General features: G+C 51.3%; 1 protein-coding gene across 1 annotated transcript in view; it reads left to right on the top strand.

Annotated features, from left to right (window-relative positions):
• Positions 1–13,136, top strand: part of LOC149335163 (uncharacterized) — a 46,194-nt gene extending 33,058 nt beyond the window's left edge. The window contains exons 10-15 of the mRNA XM_089553891.1: positions 6,420–6,632; positions 7,561–7,709; positions 8,637–8,778; positions 9,760–9,839; positions 10,537–10,744; positions 12,930–13,136. Of these exons, the coding sequence (XP_089410017.1) occupies positions 6,420–6,632; positions 7,561–7,709; positions 8,637–8,778; positions 9,760–9,839; positions 10,537–10,744; positions 12,930–13,136 (999 nt within the window). The remainder of the gene's footprint in view (positions 1–6,419; positions 6,633–7,560; positions 7,710–8,636; positions 8,779–9,759; positions 9,840–10,536; positions 10,745–12,929) is intronic.
• Positions 13,137–14,413: the final 1,277 nt, after the last annotated feature.

Below are 14,413 nucleotides of genomic sequence, written 5' to 3'. Positions count from 1 at the left end.
CATGTTAACCACACATCAGTAACACACGCAGACAGCCAATGGACGCGTCATTCGCTGGCAGCACTTGATTCATCATTCACAACCACATTCGTGACAGAATGCTGTACTAAGGCTTTCGCCTTGCACCATTTTAGTCGCCAAAGTGACTCCTAATTTTAGAGCGCAGCTCTTTCGCGTCCGTTCCTGGGTTTCGCGTCGTCGTCGGCGTCGGCCTCGTAACCAGCTCCGCCCCCCTTTCATCCCCCCAGCGCTAGCAGCGACCGACTGATAACGACCGACTGATACCGCTGGATGCCGCTGACGCCGCTAGAGAGTCAAGATAACGTGACTGCATAGAACACCGTCGCCGCCATGCAGAAAGAGGAGGAAAGGGCCCCCCCCTGTTCTTGTGTGGCGGATAGGGTGCTCTTGACCAAATATTTTTAGGGGAATCCCCCAAGGTGGAGTAGATTTGTAATAAGGGGGGGGCAGCGCCCCCCCCCCCCCCCCCCCCCCCCCCCCCCCCCCCCCCCCCCCCCCCCTTATTACAAATCTACTCCACCTTGGGGTTTCCCCTAAAAATATTTGGTCAACACTGTTCCCACTTCGAGTTATAGATCAATTCGCTCTCACCCTACCATAAGCTTGCCGTCCCTGTTAGCTCATTTGGTAGAGCGACTGCTCCGGTGTGGCGGTGGTTCCGGGTTCGTACCCCGGACCAGGACGAATTTTTCTTTAACTACGAAGTTTCTGTGAAAGCTGTATAGCTTTCCTTTGTGGCCGTATGGCTGCGCTCGGGTGGACGTCAATGAGTAATTACTCCCTTATAGGGTGCTCTTCAGTTGCCGACGCGCCGGTTATTTCACGTAGGCCCCGGCACGTCGACGAATACGTGACCACCTTCCCACGGCTAGACCTGGTTCTTAGCGCTGCGGAAGCGAGGGTATCATATTGTTTGTGTCGGCATCGGCGGCGTTGTCCCTGAAACCAACTCCGCAGCTGGGGTTGACTCACTATCGAAAAGGTGAAACAGCTTATTTGCTGCGCTCAAATTTCGCATTAGGAAGTAACGTAATCGTCGGTAATTTTTTTCTTCGTTCATTCTCTCCTTTATCCCCTCTCTTACGGCACGGTTCGGGTGTCCACCGAGATATGTGAGTCATTTACTGCGTAATTTCCTTTCCTCAAAACCAATTTTCAAGTACGCCACGTGCGATGTGTTGTATACCAGGTCCCTCATTACACGGTGGTGGTGGTGTGACACTTTTATTGGAATATCCTTTCTATTGGGCGTTCAGTACGTCCTGGGCCAAGGCGACGAGGGCACGTTGCAGTCTCAGATCCATGGGGAGGCGATCGAGCCAGATGGGCCACGGCGGGGATGGGGGGGAAAGGATAGGCGGGGGACTGGAAGGCTGCGTGGCGCTGTGTAAGGCAGTGTTCTATGTCTGCATATGTGTGTGGACAGTTTGGGCACTGAGGTGTGGAAGTGTGCCGGTACAGTAGGGGATAAAACTGTATTCGGCGAAGAATGCGAGCTTCACGGATCGATAAGGATGGGTGTGGTGGTGGTAAATCAGCTAAGGCCAATTTTTGCTGCGTGTATTATTCATCGACAGTGTGTCTGTAAGCCCTGACCGCCTGCTCCGTCGGTAGGCTCGTCCATGGGATCCCCGGCGTCCGGTGTATAGTTTCGCAGGCAAGCTGGTGAGCCAGCTCATTGCCGGGGATGCCCATGTGACCAGGGATCCACCGAAGAGTCACCGGTCGTGGGCTTAATGCTAAGAGGGTGGCATCTAAGGCCGATCGGGTAGGGAAAGGGAGGGCTCTTTCATGGAAGGCACGCAGAGCTGTCTGCGAGTCTGTATAGACAACGTATTGGGGGGCGGGGGGTAGGGTGGCAAAGTGTGTGATGGCATCGGCGGTCCCGTGTATTTCTAGGGCGAGCGTGGAGGGTGGGGAGGTGTATGGACCGGTTGTGTGAGTGCTGGTTGTAGAGAGGAAGGGTGGAGGAAGAAAGAAGGCTGCTGTGGAGCCCGCAGTTTTCGTGAGACAGGCGTCTGTGTAGGCCACCGCCGCAGCGTCCAAAGGTGGCTTGTGGTTGTATGCGTATGCTTGGCGGCGGCCTGCGTGTGTGTGCGGACATGTTGCGTGGAATGGGTGCGAGGCGGAGGTTAGGGGGGCAGATTGGAGACTGCGGTGGGTCTGGGAAAGAGATAGGTGCGTAGGGAGTCTGTAGTATCCACCGCCCAGCTGGTGTACTGGACAGGCGGATCATTTGTCTCTCCCGGTGTAGGTTAAGGAGGGCTTGAAGAGGGTGGAAAAGGCTTGTTCTGTACAGAGTGTCTCTAGAAGCCTGAGGGGGGAGTCCTAGTGTTGCTTTATATAGTGTATTGAGGGCCCAGGTTAGTTTGTCCTGTTGTATACTTGTAAGTGGGCGGTAAGGTATGTAGTACAGGAATTTGTTCAGAGCCAGTGCTTGAGCAAGGCCGCTGGCGTGAGTCTCGGAGAGTTCGGCATGTTTTAAAACTATGCGGCGCAGTAAGTGTGTTATTGAGTGGCATGTGCGTATGGACTGATTGATGGCAGAGGTGAAAGTGTTGGAGTTGAGTGGCATACCCAGGATGCGACAAGATTCGACGCGGGGGATGCGCTGTCCGGCAAGGGTGATGGAGATGGAGGAGTTCATCGTCCGTTGATATTTACTACGTGTTTATGAGTATTCCTTATTACGAATCTACTCCACCTTGGGGGTATTCCCCTGAACATTGGACCAACTCGGAGGAGAGGCCAGAAGGACTGCTTGCCCAGCACTGTAAATAGTGCAGAGCATCTTAACTGCGAACCACTTCCTGAGAACTGTGCTGTGATAGGCAGAAGCAAAAATAGGATAACGATGGGAGATGACGGAGGCTGAGAAATACATAGAGGACATGCAGTCGCGGACAGAATGATGTACGAATCACGCTTCGGAAGTTAAGCACTTCTGGCGCTTTACCTAGCAAATATGAGGGGTTCTTGATACCTTGGCGATTATATAACTAAATTAAAGCAATTAAATGTACCTAGTGCACTCGTACGTAAAGGCAGCAAACTTTTCCATTTCTGTTACGGAAAGTGAGGGAAGAATTTGTACGTCGCGACGCGGTTTATATACTATTTTGTCCGCGACTGTACATGTCTCGTATTGGTCGTATTCGCGCATTTCATGTGACGTTATGTCCTTTGTTGTAGTGTGCTTTAGGAGCTACTTTGTCATACGTCACAGACCCAACACAAAGACCTGAAAGACAAGGGAGCTTTCAAGAGCGTTAGCTCTTGCTACTTAGACGCCTCTGTCTGCAGTGAAAGCCAAACTCACCAAAACAGTAACCACGTGACCACACTATATCACATTGCAACAGTGGGCGCGTAGCGCCTCAATGGATACCTATACACTTTCGGTCCGTTATATATGTGCCAGGATAGCGGCCATCGAAGTGCAATCCCCTCTCTCCCGGGGCCACCATTTGCATGAATTTTCGGGGCCATCCGTTTGACGCAGGACGTTCAAAGTGCTGTGAAATGACTTTGCACGTTCCTGAGGATAAAATTGCTAATTGAGATGAAGCCTAAAGTATGTGTGGGACTCGCAACGACGACTTTTCCGCCCCCTAACAGTGCTTTCCGAGAACCTTCAGGTGGCCATTACGGCGGAACCGTTTGTCGCAGGGAGTTTCGGATGGTTTATGGTTTATGGAGGTTTAAAGGGGCTGCGAAACACTGCTTGGGGGGATACCGGCTATACTTCAGGTGGGTTCTTTATGTCACACAGATGCTGACTTAAAAATACTTACAGGAATCGATGCACAGGAACGGGAGTTATTCAGTGAAGAAACTTCAAAATACAAGCAAACAAAACGCTGCCCTCAACTCGATTTTGGCGGGGCTTCCCACTCCTATTTCGCTCTCCCAATGACGGCACCTGGCGCGACCAATCAAAACAAAAGTTTGCACTCCATGATTGCCTGCTTTCTGTAACTCGTTCTTGCTGAGACTGCAGCGTCGTTTCCATGCCAGAGCGCCCCTGGTGGTGTATTTTTATTTTACTTGCTTTGCAGGGCTTTTATCTAAGACAAACAAGTTGTTTTTGTTGATCTAATATAAAACGCAGACAGGTGACAAAATGTGTCTCTATTTATTCACACAATTTGCAGTATATTTACTGTTTGTCCGATCATCAAGCTCGCGCCAGGTGATGTCATATCTGCCATCAGAGCCATGAATTTGTTTTCGGGAGGACATTAAGATATTAAAAAACGGAATATACGCGGTATTACCGACGCTAATAGCACCATTATAACTCACTGTAACGTCCGAAAACGACTCAGGCTTTGAGGGACGCCGTAGTGAAGGGGTCCGGAAATTTCGACCGCCTGAGGTTCTTCATCGCGCAATACACGGGCCTCTAGAATTTCGCCTCCATCGAAATTGTCAAACGATTCGTCCTGTTATGGTGCACACGTTTATAAAATTTATTAACCGATATAGCTTGGAAATATACCGGATATAGCGAAGGTGGCTGTAAATCGCAATAGTAGTGCAAATTCCATGAGGTAGATGGCGCTGCTTGTGTCTTAGAAGGGATGTTTCCGGAAAGGAGGCATCTGTGGATGTTTAGATTTGGTCTTCTCCACGTTTGCTCAGCCCACCGATGTAAACACTTGAAGTTCCTGTAGCGGACACTCTTGTGTCAAACACTGAGGCAGTGTTGGCGGAATTTTTTTTATTCGAGGAGTGGTTTAGAAAGAAGATATGGATGGTGTGCGTCTGCTCGGCGAATGGCTTGCTGAGCTCGACGACTACGTGACGAAAAAAATGGCAGTGGCTTAGCTCGGCTATGCCAGGATATACGTAGCGAAAGCGAGCGCAGCGACGAGGCAAGCGGTGTGACGTCATACCAAGCGGCGGCGGCTTCGCGGCGAGGCGCGCGGTGTGACGTCATGCCAGATGGCGCGGCGAGCGCGCGACGTCCGCCAGCTGCGGCGGTTGCTAGGCAACGGCTCAAGGCCGGTCCCTGTGCCTCCTCGGAGCACCGCCACAGCGAAATCGCAAGTTCATGGCCATGTAGCTTTCGCTACAAAAGATTGGGAGCTCCTGTTCGGGCTTGACAACTGTGCGGTGCGCCGCGTGATGTCTTCCGTGACGGTAGTGACCACGCTCTTCTGCTACCGAACGTGAATAGGAGGAGCAGCCTGGCCTTGAGCTGTAACATACACACACTCAAGATATCATATCGGCTGCACGTCACAGCGCATTCTGGCAGTAGTTGACAGACCATGTGCCGACATCCCTCTGAGGATCTCTTTGTTCACTGCCGTGGAAATGATTATCACCGCTTGAATTGAACTGAAATTTCAGTGCATCACGGCTTATTTTCGTGGGGCCGGATTTAGGATCCCTGGAACACCCACGTGTTCAGACGCGCTTATATTTGAGGCAGTGCGTCGTTGATGCGCAGCTGGGCGGAACTGAAGTTCTTTAGGTTGTCTTCATAGATTTAGGTTGTAATTGGCCGCTTTACGCGTTGTACGAGCCCTCGCCGACTGCCAAAAATGTGATGAAGGCGATTACAAGGAGGGTGACTTATACCACCGGTGGCCGGGAACGGTGTAAGCGCAGAAAAACAATGAAAAACTTAGCTCACTTTCTCAGTCTCACTTTCTCAGTCACTTTCTTAGTTTGCTTAGTCTTGCCCCCTGAAGTAAAAAATACCATTCATTAGTTTTCTTCAGTTAATCGTCTAATTACTGAGCTCTATCGCGAACGTAATGTTCGCCTTACTGTACAATCCACATGCAGATTTCTCACTGGCATCTCTCGAACAGTTTTTGTAGCGACTACGCTAAGATACCCAACTTACTCTTCGCGTGCCTAGCCGCCGACCTTGAATGACCCTGGTTGAGCTACGGCAGGTTTGTCTATGCGCTTATGTCTGGTTCTGGTTCGAGCCTATGGCTGGTGTTGCTATAGCATATATGCTCTTATGCCCGCCCCTGCGCTATGACCCTTGACCTTACAGTAGGTGCGGAGGTGTTGAAGCAGTCATGTGACCTTCGCGTGATATCACGTGGTTGTGGCGTGATGTAGTGTGGGTGTGACGTCATCGTCGAGAGTTGTATATAACCGAGAGCTTCGCGCCGCAGCTTTCGCTACAGTTAACTCGGTTCAGCCAAGTCAAATCGCAGCCTGATTTTTTAAATACAAATCTGTAAACGTCAAAAAAATCACCCTGTATATGTTTGTTGTTAGATCTTGGGAGGGCTTCAGTCCTGGTTGGTGACGACTGCGCTGTCTTGCGTCTGTGTCTTCGGTGGCCAGGCACCGCCAGAAGTGTTTAACGTTGACCGTGTCTGTGCTGTTACCAACCTCGGCATTATACCTCGCTCTGTTCGCGACAGATGGCGCAGGAGAATGAGCACCGCGGCAGCGTCCGGTTCGGCGTCAGCCTGTCGCCGCAGTTCGTGGAGTCGCATGCCGAGTACCGGCCCGCCTTCGGGGGCATGATGCAGCGGCTGGGAGACGAGTACGCGGTCGACTCGTTCGGCGTACTGGGCATCCGGCTGTCGCATATGGGCATGCGGCCGGGACTGCCTGCCACCAACTGGATCGCGGTACGGAGACCGCGGCGCCCTTAAACGCTCTTTGACGTGTATTACCGGCTTATAGCCCTTGTTTCTGAACATGAATTTGTTCGCACTCATGCATACATTAGATTTTTATGAAGAATATCGTACGGAATTCATGACAGGCCAGAAAGAAGTAATATATATATAGTGGGAAGAAGGTACATCGGGTACAAAAGGATGCGGGATGGGGGCATCCCTTACAAAATTTCTTAACACAGACTACAGACTTTTCATATTATACTTTTATCTATGAAGTCCATATACTATCAATAGACAAATCCTATAGTCTAGTCTATAGGCAATACAATCTTTATAGACAGTCTCTAGACAATCTATAGAATTATGACCATACACTTTTGGTGGACTTCTGTCTATAAACAGTTTATAGACTATATGAATAGACAAAAGGAAATATCTATAGAAAGGCAATACAGTCTATAAGAAGTCTCTACAGTGCCTACGATCACTTTTGCCGTCAGGTAGAGAGGTGTCAGTTCCCCTTCCCTCTCGCCTCAGCTTATAATTTAGAAGAATCGCTGGAGCGAGGATGGGGCGAGTGGAGCCCACCGCTACGGTTAGCGACTCTGACGTTGTGCTATTGAGCACGAATTCACGGATCCGATCCGACCGCGGCAGCAAAATTTTGATTGAGACGAAATGTGAAAACGTGCATGCATTGAGATTTCGATCGCGCTGGGAAAAATGGCAAGCGATCGAAATTTTCCCTCAGCCCTCCGTTACGCAATACCTCATCTCTCAGTACAACGTGAAATGTCGATCAGTCACTAGAGCAGCTTGGTGGACACTCGCCTACCTGAAGGAGCTTTACTCTTTACTTTAGCAGCCATTAAACATCGACTAATCTAATCTAGTCTAATCTAATCTAATGCAACATCTTCGTGTTGGTATACAGGGCATGTCGGCCAGCATGGAGAGCCTGCCCGTCCACAACTACCTGTTCGTGGGCGTGGTGCTGGAGGCGCACTACCCTTCCCTGCGTCTGGACAGCGTCCGCCAGCGGACCCTCGCCGAGACCCTGAGGGCCCAGATGGAGACGCTCAGGCGAGAACGACACGTCGCTACAAAAAATGGCGGAGGCTGTTATTCGACTCTATACTCATTTCTTTTAAGCGCTTATAAGGCACACAGCACGAGACCAAAAAAAAAAAGTTACCGGCGATCAATGTGATTCTTAAGGCAGAGCATGCGTTAGCATTAGAGTTCCCTTCGTACTGTGCGACGTCATTGCATGGTAAAAATCCCAAGGTGGTCGGATTATCCAGAGCCATCTACAACGGCGTCCCTGATAGCTTGAGTCGCTTTTGGGGCGTTAAACCCCACAAACCGACCAACCTTGTGCAGAGCTGCGGAGAAAAAGAGAAATGGACGGAAAGGCAGGGGGAGGTTAACCAGGCGGTGCCCAGTAGGCTACCCTACAGTTGGGGAGGGGAACAAAGGGGAAAAAGGAAAAAGGGCGGCAATGAAATGAGTTTTTCAAGTGTCCATCTACCACTATGTCAAGGGGACAGAGGGCGCGCGCACTAAAAACTTTAAAATTATAGACGGGAATACAACCCCGAGTCCTTTAAAAATCTCAGGAGCGCTTTCACCACTTTCCTTTGTGAGGAAGGTTGTGTCCAAGGCCCCAGAACCTTGGACTGTGTTAGAGGACGCGAGTCCAAGCGGTACAGCAAAACGAGGGCTGTCACAGAGGAGGTTCGCGATCGTTTCATCGCAACCGCATTGCTCACACGCTGGAGAGTTTGCCATTGCGATGAGATTGGAATAGGCGTTTGTGAACGCCACTCCCAGCCACAGAGTGTGGAGAGCGTGGGAATGAGAGTAGGCTGGTTGATAAGGCTGCAGCGGGGACTGGGTATTGAAGACAGGTCCTCTGTAGACATCATGATTCCTTCTCAGTTTTCCTTTATCTTTGCCGGATACAAGCCCATGTCGATCGCCTCCTCCATCGCAGTCTATGCCGCGCAGGGTGAACGCGCTGGTTCTCGTCACCCACCTGTGGGACACGGGGGCGCTGCAGAACTCGCAGACGTGCCTCACGCAGCCACCGTCGCTGTGGATGAGGGCGGCCTCTAGCGACGACTCCAGTAAGGCCACCACGCCTGACCTGGTGAGTACCGAGCCGCCGTTGGAGTTGTGCTAAAAGCAAGCACGCTTTTTGGCCAAAAGCTATTTGTTTGCACATTGTTGCGCCACCTCAGGCAAGGCAAATTAAGGCGCTCAGCATCGCTTGTTGATACCGTTCATACTCCAATTTACCTTTGATTAAGAAGTGCCCCGTATGCACCCGTTAACCTTTATTAGCAGGCGCACGCACTGCTGCTCACTTGTGACAGTACTTGCTCGAATAAGGAAAAGCAGTTTCGCACTCGATGTCAATATGCAATTCTCGCGACTACCATTGTGGTCGTTGCCTCCGTCGTTGCTGGTGGCGCCATTAATCAGTGCATTCCGTTGGATATTTGGTCGCTTCTTCAGTGTGTGCGCTAATCAGATATAAAAACGTCTCATCATAACTGGCATTGAATGGAAAGCTAACAAGGTCAAAATCCCATAGCAAGTACGGTACAGTACAGTACAGTACAGTACAGTACAGTACAGTACAGTACAGTACAGTACAGTACAGTACAGTACAGTACAGTTAGGTACTAGGTCAGGTCCTATGTTCAGGCACGCTGTCGCAACTGTCCGTAAACTGCTGGAACTTGCTACCTGATGGTTGAAACTGAGTTACATGAATGCTGCTGGGCAAAGTTGAGAAAGTAGCTTGCTTTAAGTGTTTAAGAGTGACAAGTTGTTCGACGCAAACAATGCCATTCCATAGATGCAGCTTGGAAATGAGCTTATGGTCTAGTGAATGCGTCAACCCTTACTTGTTTCGTCCATCTATTTTGTAAAATAGTGGACACCTTTCTCAAGAATTCAATGTTTTTTTTTTAGTTGAAACAGTAATAAGGTCCTGTAACTTTGTAACTTTGCAGTTGAGGCAGTGGTCAAGGTCGCCTCTCCGCGCGGAGTAGCTTGCGGAAGTAGCAAGCTGCTCCCGAAGAGCTTCTTGTATGCACGCAAACCATGATTTTTGTCTTTACAGGAAACTTCTGCGCGCATTTTGGGTTTCTTCAAGTCCAATGTCACACGGACTTTCTTATCCATGACCATGGCGGTCCTCAGGTGAGCCATTGAATGTAGTTTTCTCGGATATGGAAGCCTTCGTGAAAAACCTTGCGGGAGACTTTCCACTTTAACAGTATGACGCGATTCCATTAAATGGTCCCAGCCTACAGTCTCTTGTGCGTCCCTGGCACACCCTTTTGCAGACATCGATACACTTGTTGCCCTCACATACTGCTTTATTAAGCATCCTCGTCCATGTTAATTGGTGACGCTAATTATTGACATTAATTGAATAAACGCCCCTGTAATGTAATTCGCCTACTGTGCGGTATGACGTGCTCGTACAAGGCTTCCATTTATCCTACTGAATGGGCGTTCTTCAGTGGTGTAGAGGTAGCCTGTCCGCTCCCGAGCCAAATGATAGATGTTCGATCCCGCTTGACCACTTTTTGTCTTTTCAGCAAAACTTAATTCCTAAATCGTTACCCTCTCGACCCGTCAGGATTTTCTATAGTCACGCCGACTCCAGGTTTCGGTCGGACGGGACCTTTAACGCTTTCGCGCAAGTGAGCGTGAAGAGGCACCAGGACTTCTATCCTCAATTCCTTTTATACTTCCAACGTATTGTTTGTCATGGTGCCGAGAGAGAGAGACAAGCTTAACGAAAAAAAGGCAAACAGGTCGGCCTGAAAGATGGATATGGTGTCGTCGTTTGTAATGAAGGCCTGTTTCCGATTGATCATACACCACGCAGGTACCGTATGGAGGACAGCCACTCCCCACCCGCAAGCATCATGGGCGCCTCGTGCATCGAAGGGCATCCCACGTCGTTCACCGAGACCTGCTCGAGCGTCGTGCGGCGCGGCACTCGTGGCGGCTTCGACGGCCGCAGCCTGACCCCGTGGTTTTCCAAGAAGGGGGCCCTGTTCGCGTACGAGGACCGGAGCTCCATCGCTGCCAAGGTGGGTCCTCCCTGTCAGCACGCGTTTCATTAAGGCCTGAGAGGTCTTGTCTCTTTGTGATGCGAGCGTACGTTCGTCGCAGCGTCTCGTATGTGCAACGCTGATGTAAGAATAGGAAAACATTCCAGATGCACTGGACGTCGTCCGTGACGTACTTACAAACCTTTTTTTCCGTAAACTTTTTTGTTCTGCTTTCCTGAACGGGGGTTGTCTAGTCCGAACGAAGCTCCCCGAAAGTCTCTAGAAAGCTTGTTAGCTCATTTGCATCGGAAATCCGCAAAGGAGCGACCGAAAAGAAAAAGAAAACATAGCACATTTCGAGGTGCACGCACGGGCTACAGAGCTTTCCATCAAGCATACCCAAATGCCAAACACCTGTTCTTTGGATGGTTGCGAACAAGTGCAAAGAGCTCGCACTACCGTTTCTACCGTCTTTGTGCCAAGTGCGCATAGAAGTACAGCGAGCAAGATGGAGACACTCGGGGGACGCTTTTTGGAAAGGACACTTCCTGGACGTCGCCAAATTGTTCGAAACCATCGCCCGTCTCACGGCAAAAGCGGCCAACGCTATGCGACTCCTCAAAAGAGTCACTTCCCGGAAGGCTGGCATGAGAGAGGAGAGCCTAATCAGGCTCGTCCAATCCTTCATCATCAGCCACGTCGCGTACGTTGCAGCCTACCATAGATGGCTGCAACACGAACGCAACAAAATTAATGTAATCATCAGGAGAGCGTACAAGGCGGCGCTGGGCCTGTCCGAGTCCACGAGCACGACCCGCCTCTTACAACTCGGGATCCACAACACGCTCGAAGAAATAGCCGAAGCGCAACGGACCTCTCAACTGGAGCGGCTGTCCACGACCAAAGCCGGGAGGAAGATACTGGACGACCTGGGAATAGGACACTCGAACGACGCGCAGACGAAGCTCCCCGTCCCGAAGAGGTCCGACGCCAGACCAGAATCGACCCCATACCCAAGAACATGAACCCCGAGTATAACAAGGAAAGAAGAGCGGCGAGGGCCAAGGCTCTCATCGACCTGCACGCCAACGACGAGCACGCGCGGTACGTGGACGCGGCCGAATACCAACGGAACGCCTTCGCAGCGGTCGTCATAGAGGCGTCGACCGGCGCCACGAGGACGGCAGCGAGCGTGAGAGGCGCCGGAGCGGAACAAGCGGAGGAGGTGGCCATCGCCCTGGCCATTGCCGACGCAGACTGCTACACGGTGCTGAGTGACTCGAGACAGGCGGTGCGAAACTTCGCCAAAGGCCAAGTCTGCAGGGAGGCCGAGCGCGTACTACGAGCGACTAAACTGCAAGACAGAAGAGTAAGAATCAAGTGGTTTCCGGCGCACGCGGGCGACGCGTCGGAACGCAGTGCGAACCACAATGAGACGGCACATGCAGCGGCGCGAGCGCTAACCAACCGCGCCCCGGCAACACACCGTCCGACGTGGTTCGGAGCCAAGGACCGCATGACCGACTACAGCGAAATCACGAAGGCCTACCGCCTGGCTCGCAGGACTCTCCCACCCCCGCACCCGAGGCTGAGTCGAGCGGAGGCGGTACTACTGAGACAGCTCCAGACCGGATCGCTACCGAGCCCGAGACTGATGCATCGCATGTACCCCGAGACCTACCCGACCGATACGTGTAGAGTCTGCCGGAGGGAGCCGGCAGATCACACGCACATCCTGTGGGACTGCATCAAAAATCCAAAGGAAGCAAGATCAGGAACAATCCCGCCGCGGCTGGAGGCAGCCGCGAAGAGCAACGACCATGACCAACAGCTATGGGCCGTCCAGCAGGTCCTCGGGGCGCTCGAAAGGCAGGGATCCAGCGAGCCGGCAACGGCGAGCGGAGACCCGCGCCGAGTAACGGCAGCCTCGTAGACGACGTAGGCCCTCGTCGGGGCGCGCGAGCGTCCAACTGCAGGCACAAATAAAGTTTATTCCAATCCAATCCAATCGCTGGACTGTTGTGTGCACATGGCGAGCAAGCACGGTGGAAGCAGCCGGTAGCGGGAGTTTTGTTCACCTATTCGCAACCGTTGAAAGAGCAGGTGTTTTGATATCTATAGGTGCGTTAGATGATAAGGTCAATAGGAACTGCGGTCGGCGGCCAGCATGTGCTCGGGTCTTTGTTGCCGTGACGTAGACGGTGCGCACTCTCTGACGGCGCAGATGAAGGGCTGTCTGCACGTGCTGCGAAGTTTGGGCGAGCAGCGCGCCGGCTGGGCGCTGTTCGACATCGAGCAGGAACTGCTGCACGCCGATGACTGCGACCTGGAGCTGGTGCGGCCGGAAGCCCACGGCCGCATCCGGGCAGTGCGGAACATCCTGGACGCCCACGGCGCTGCCACCGGCGCCCACCGGCACAGGAGAAGATGATGATGATGTCTCCTTCCAACAAGAGCGGTGTAACCAGGCCTTGCCGCTCGGCCTGTCATGATTGCCCTTCGCAGCAACATGAACCAGCGCAGGCACGGAACTCCGGAAGAGGAAAGATGGCTGACAACCGGTTGTCCGTCGTATTCAAATGCAGTGTTCCTTGTCTTGAGCTGGTTTATGTTGCGGTGAGGTACCAACCTGGCAATTATCAGATGTTGCCTGCCATCCTTCTCCTTGAGTTGTCACGAGTCCATGATTTTATACGGTCGCACGCACAGCGTGATTAAGAACTGCTCAAAAGAGGGAACAAGTTCGTGAACAGAGCACCGACAAGATTAACGTTATCCTGTTACATACTACGCCGCGAGATGCGCTACCAATGGGCATAGTGGGTGCAGGCGATGGCATTATCTGTGTCCCAGGGTATCTTTGATTGAGGCGACTACTTCAAAAGTGCAGGTTGCTAACTGGACCCAACGGGCAGAGTTCTTCTTGGCGATCTTTGGTTCCGATTTAGTCGTAACCTAACGACGGGTCATGTACTAGTCGACATACACCAATAGTACAGCTGCAGCTGTCAATGTGTTCGACCAGCTCCCTGGGAAAAAAAAAAAAAAAATGTGACGGCACTAAAAGGCGAGGCCTCGGCTCTTAGCCAGAGGACTGCTTTTAGGAAAAGCGCTTTACGAATGCGGCTTCCCTTTAATTGATAAGCGACGGAAATTAATAAGCGATTTTACTGACAAGAAATTTAACTAGTCGTGAAAAATGTTCGAAGAATATTAATCTCACGATTAGACGTCCCTCTGTATACTATCTTATCGTTGTCCGAATAGTGTGCTGAATATGTGCTTAGAATTGAGTTGTATTTCAATATGCATGCGGTATTTTTTTTTCTCGTTAAAGAAAGGCTTTATCAAACTGCTCACCGGCCCTGACATACCGGGCCTTCGAGAATAGGTAGTGTGGCCAGGGCCTCAAAAAATAGCTTTCCTTTGTATTTTTACCACAGTTCAGCTTCTCATTGTCGTGCGACAGCATACCATTAAGGTCTTTGTGACGTTCCTGGCAGCTGGCATGACTACCTTTGCAACAAGAGAACTCGGAATAATAAATATTGCTTTTCAACACTGTCTTTTTTTTCTTGAACTCCTCGAACTTGCGCCGTTTAAACGTTCAACATTTTTTTGTATGAACCACCTGCGATATTCGCCTGTCGACAGGACCACACGCATCCCGAACAACGAAAAGTTCGACAATCCTGATCCGAGTCTTCG

Source organism: Amblyomma mixtum, chromosome 7 (genome assembly GCF_055824585.1).
Source record: "Amblyomma mixtum isolate Tamu chromosome 7, ASM5582458v1, whole genome shotgun sequence".
Lineage (NCBI taxonomy): Eukaryota > Metazoa > Arthropoda > Arachnida > Ixodida > Ixodidae > Amblyomma > Amblyomma mixtum.
The sequence above is the reverse complement of the archived record's forward strand: the minus strand, read 5'-3'. Positions and strand labels throughout refer to the sequence as shown.